Source organism: Amphimedon queenslandica, unplaced genomic scaffold (assembly GCF_000090795.2).
Source record: "Amphimedon queenslandica unplaced genomic scaffold, v1.1 AMPQUscaffold_13423, whole genome shotgun sequence".
Classification (NCBI taxonomy): domain Eukaryota; kingdom Metazoa; phylum Porifera; class Demospongiae; order Haplosclerida; family Niphatidae; genus Amphimedon; species Amphimedon queenslandica.
The window spans coordinates 31,042-33,628 of NW_003546341.1; the positions used below are offsets into that span (position 1 = coordinate 31,042).

At 37.3% G+C, this 2,587-nt stretch overlaps 1 protein-coding gene across 1 annotated transcript in view; it reads right to left on the reverse strand.

Moving 5' to 3' along the window:
* Positions 1–2,587, reverse strand: part of LOC105312637 (arp2/3 complex-activating protein rickA-like) — a 15,889-nt gene that overhangs the window by 7,895 nt on the left and 5,407 nt on the right. Inside the window, exons 8-9 of the mRNA XM_019996071.1 lie at positions 180–220; positions 99–134 (exon numbers count right to left, since the gene is read on the reverse strand). Coding sequence (XP_019851630.1) covers positions 99–134; positions 180–220 — 77 coding nt within the window. The remainder of the gene's footprint in view (positions 1–98; positions 135–179; positions 221–2,587) is intronic.

Sequence of the window (2,587 nt, forward strand, 5' to 3'; positions counted from 1 at the left end):
GACTCAAGAGCACCCCATTCAGACATAGCTGCTGTTTGTGGCTATTAAAAATAATAATGATCATTAAATTAATATTAAAATAAGTTTATTTTCATTACTTTTGCTGCTTGAGGAGTTGTTATATCACCAAATGTCTAAAAAAAGAATAGAATAACATACTTAAATACTTTAATACTTACATCATAAACGTCATCAAAAGTTGGAGGTGGGGGCTCATTACCAAACGAGAATATGTCTGCCTCTTGTGGGCGTGGGGGCATAGCAGGAGCTTGTTTTGGCATAGGAGGAGGTGGACGGTCTGGAGCTTTGGAAACTGAAGTTTAAGAAGGAGGAGGAGCATTCTCAGCTGGTAGGTTACTAGTATCAGGATCTGGGGAGAGATGGGGGAGTGAAGAAATATAAAATGTGAGACATTACTCTTGCTGTGATGGGGTACCTTGAGGTGCTTTGTCTGCTTCTTCTCTTTCCTCCTTGATCTTCTTCTTTGCTTGACGTAACTTCATGATAAGATCAAATAACTCACGAGATGAATTGACAAATGTGACAGCCTAAAAACAATAGAAAAGTAAAATTAAAATCAAAATGGTTTCGTAGTTGCTATCTGATTCATGCAAACAGAAAAACATGTAAAAAGTTGTACATGTACTGTATGTATGATCATGATAGCGTGCTACTGAGCCTTGAAGCAGTAGAGTCTGAATCCAGTGTGGGACTCCTTAGTTTGAATGATAACTCCAAAGTAGCACTGATCCTCAGGATCATGACTTACATAAGTAACCTTATCCACTGGGACACGAGTTATAGACTATAGTTATTAATAGTTATTAATGTGCATTAATAGTCATAAATATTTTAGTGGTGGGCGATACTGGCCAAAATGGATTTGATCCGATACTGATCAATATCAGCCCATATCGGTAGTATTGATACAGTTTCGATACAATATTTAGACCACACCTATGGAGTCACACCTCTTATTATTGACTGTTTTCATCCATTTTTTCATGCACATGTATCCACGTGGGTGTAATTACGTCATTAACTTATTAAAATTTTTTTTATTGATATTATTTAACCTCAATAAGTGGGCATGATCAACATATCAATCCAAATTTCTTTAAAATTTCGATACCGATACAAATCGATACCGTAAAATGTCACTTGTATCAATAAAATATCGATATATTGCCCACCACTTAAATATTAGAGGCCATGCTAGTACATGTACCTTTGATCTTTCATCATAAAGTGATACTCTTTTCAGATTAAGACCCAACACTGCTTTTGGCTTGTGAGCTCTCATATTCTTACTAGCCGTCTATATATAAAAGGAGAGAAGCAAAAAATAAAGCAATAACAACAATGGCTAATTCATGAAAATGAAACCACACTTTAAACTAATTCTTCCCCACTCTCTCTCCCACTCTCTTTTCTTACCCTCAGAGTAGGTAAGCAGTATCTAGCAGCTTCAGCATCACCACATCTCCTGTTGACATTCTCAGATCCGACATACTGCAAGTTGAATGATTTAAAATTGAGTGCATGCAGCAATAAATGCATTTAAAAAATACCTTAACTCTAAATTGGAGTCCTTGTCCAGGATATTAGTGCCACATGATGATGTACAGCCTGGGTACTAGTCTCCTACCCGTACAGTGGAGCGATCACTCCTCTTCACTGATTGATGGTCTATAGATAACAAGAGGTAACAGTAACTGAATGATACACTAATAGTAACAACACACGAGTCATAATCAAGTATAAACAAAATACTCACCTGGTGCTTTGGCTGCCATTTTGTTTAGAGGTAACGCCCTTCTATGACGTCATACTTAAAATTTTGTTTTAAAATTAATTTTAAAGAATTAAAAAATAGCCTATCAAAAAAATTTGCAGCAACAAGAACAATAATAATAATAATAATAATAATAATAATATCTCAATAACTAATAAACAGTGTCATTTAGTTCAGTTTTAATATCATTCATTGTTGGACGGTGTCTATACTCAACTATCAGGCAGCGTTCAACAAGAGACCTAAACGAGGCTCTTCTAATACCATCAATAAGACCTACTCTCTCTTCTGGTAGAGGAATACGTCGTGTTATCATCTCTAGAAGGAGGACACCATAACTGAACACATCCATTGAAGGAGAGTGTTCCCTTGGATTCCCTGCTTCAGGTGCTGAATAGACAGGATTACCAGGATTAGTCGTCCTACCAATCAGAGGCTGAAGATTAGCTGATCCGTAATCTGATACTTTAGCCCTCCATACTCCTCCCATTGGTTGAAGGAGTACATTAGCACTGCTCACATCTCTATGTAGTATAGGATGAGGCTTGAAGAGATGAAGGTAATTGAGAGCACAGGCTACATCTAAACTGATGCTCAGTATCGCAGGATAGGCCACTCCTCCACTCTCTAATTCCTTTCTTAGGCTCGTTGGCATTAGCTCTGTCAGGATCATTGGATTACCCTCTGTAGTCGCTCCTATGAACTGAAGGAGGTTAGGATGACGTATTTTAGAAGCAATATTCATTTCACGAGAGAACAGTGACACGTTATATTCTGATATGATGGTCTCGT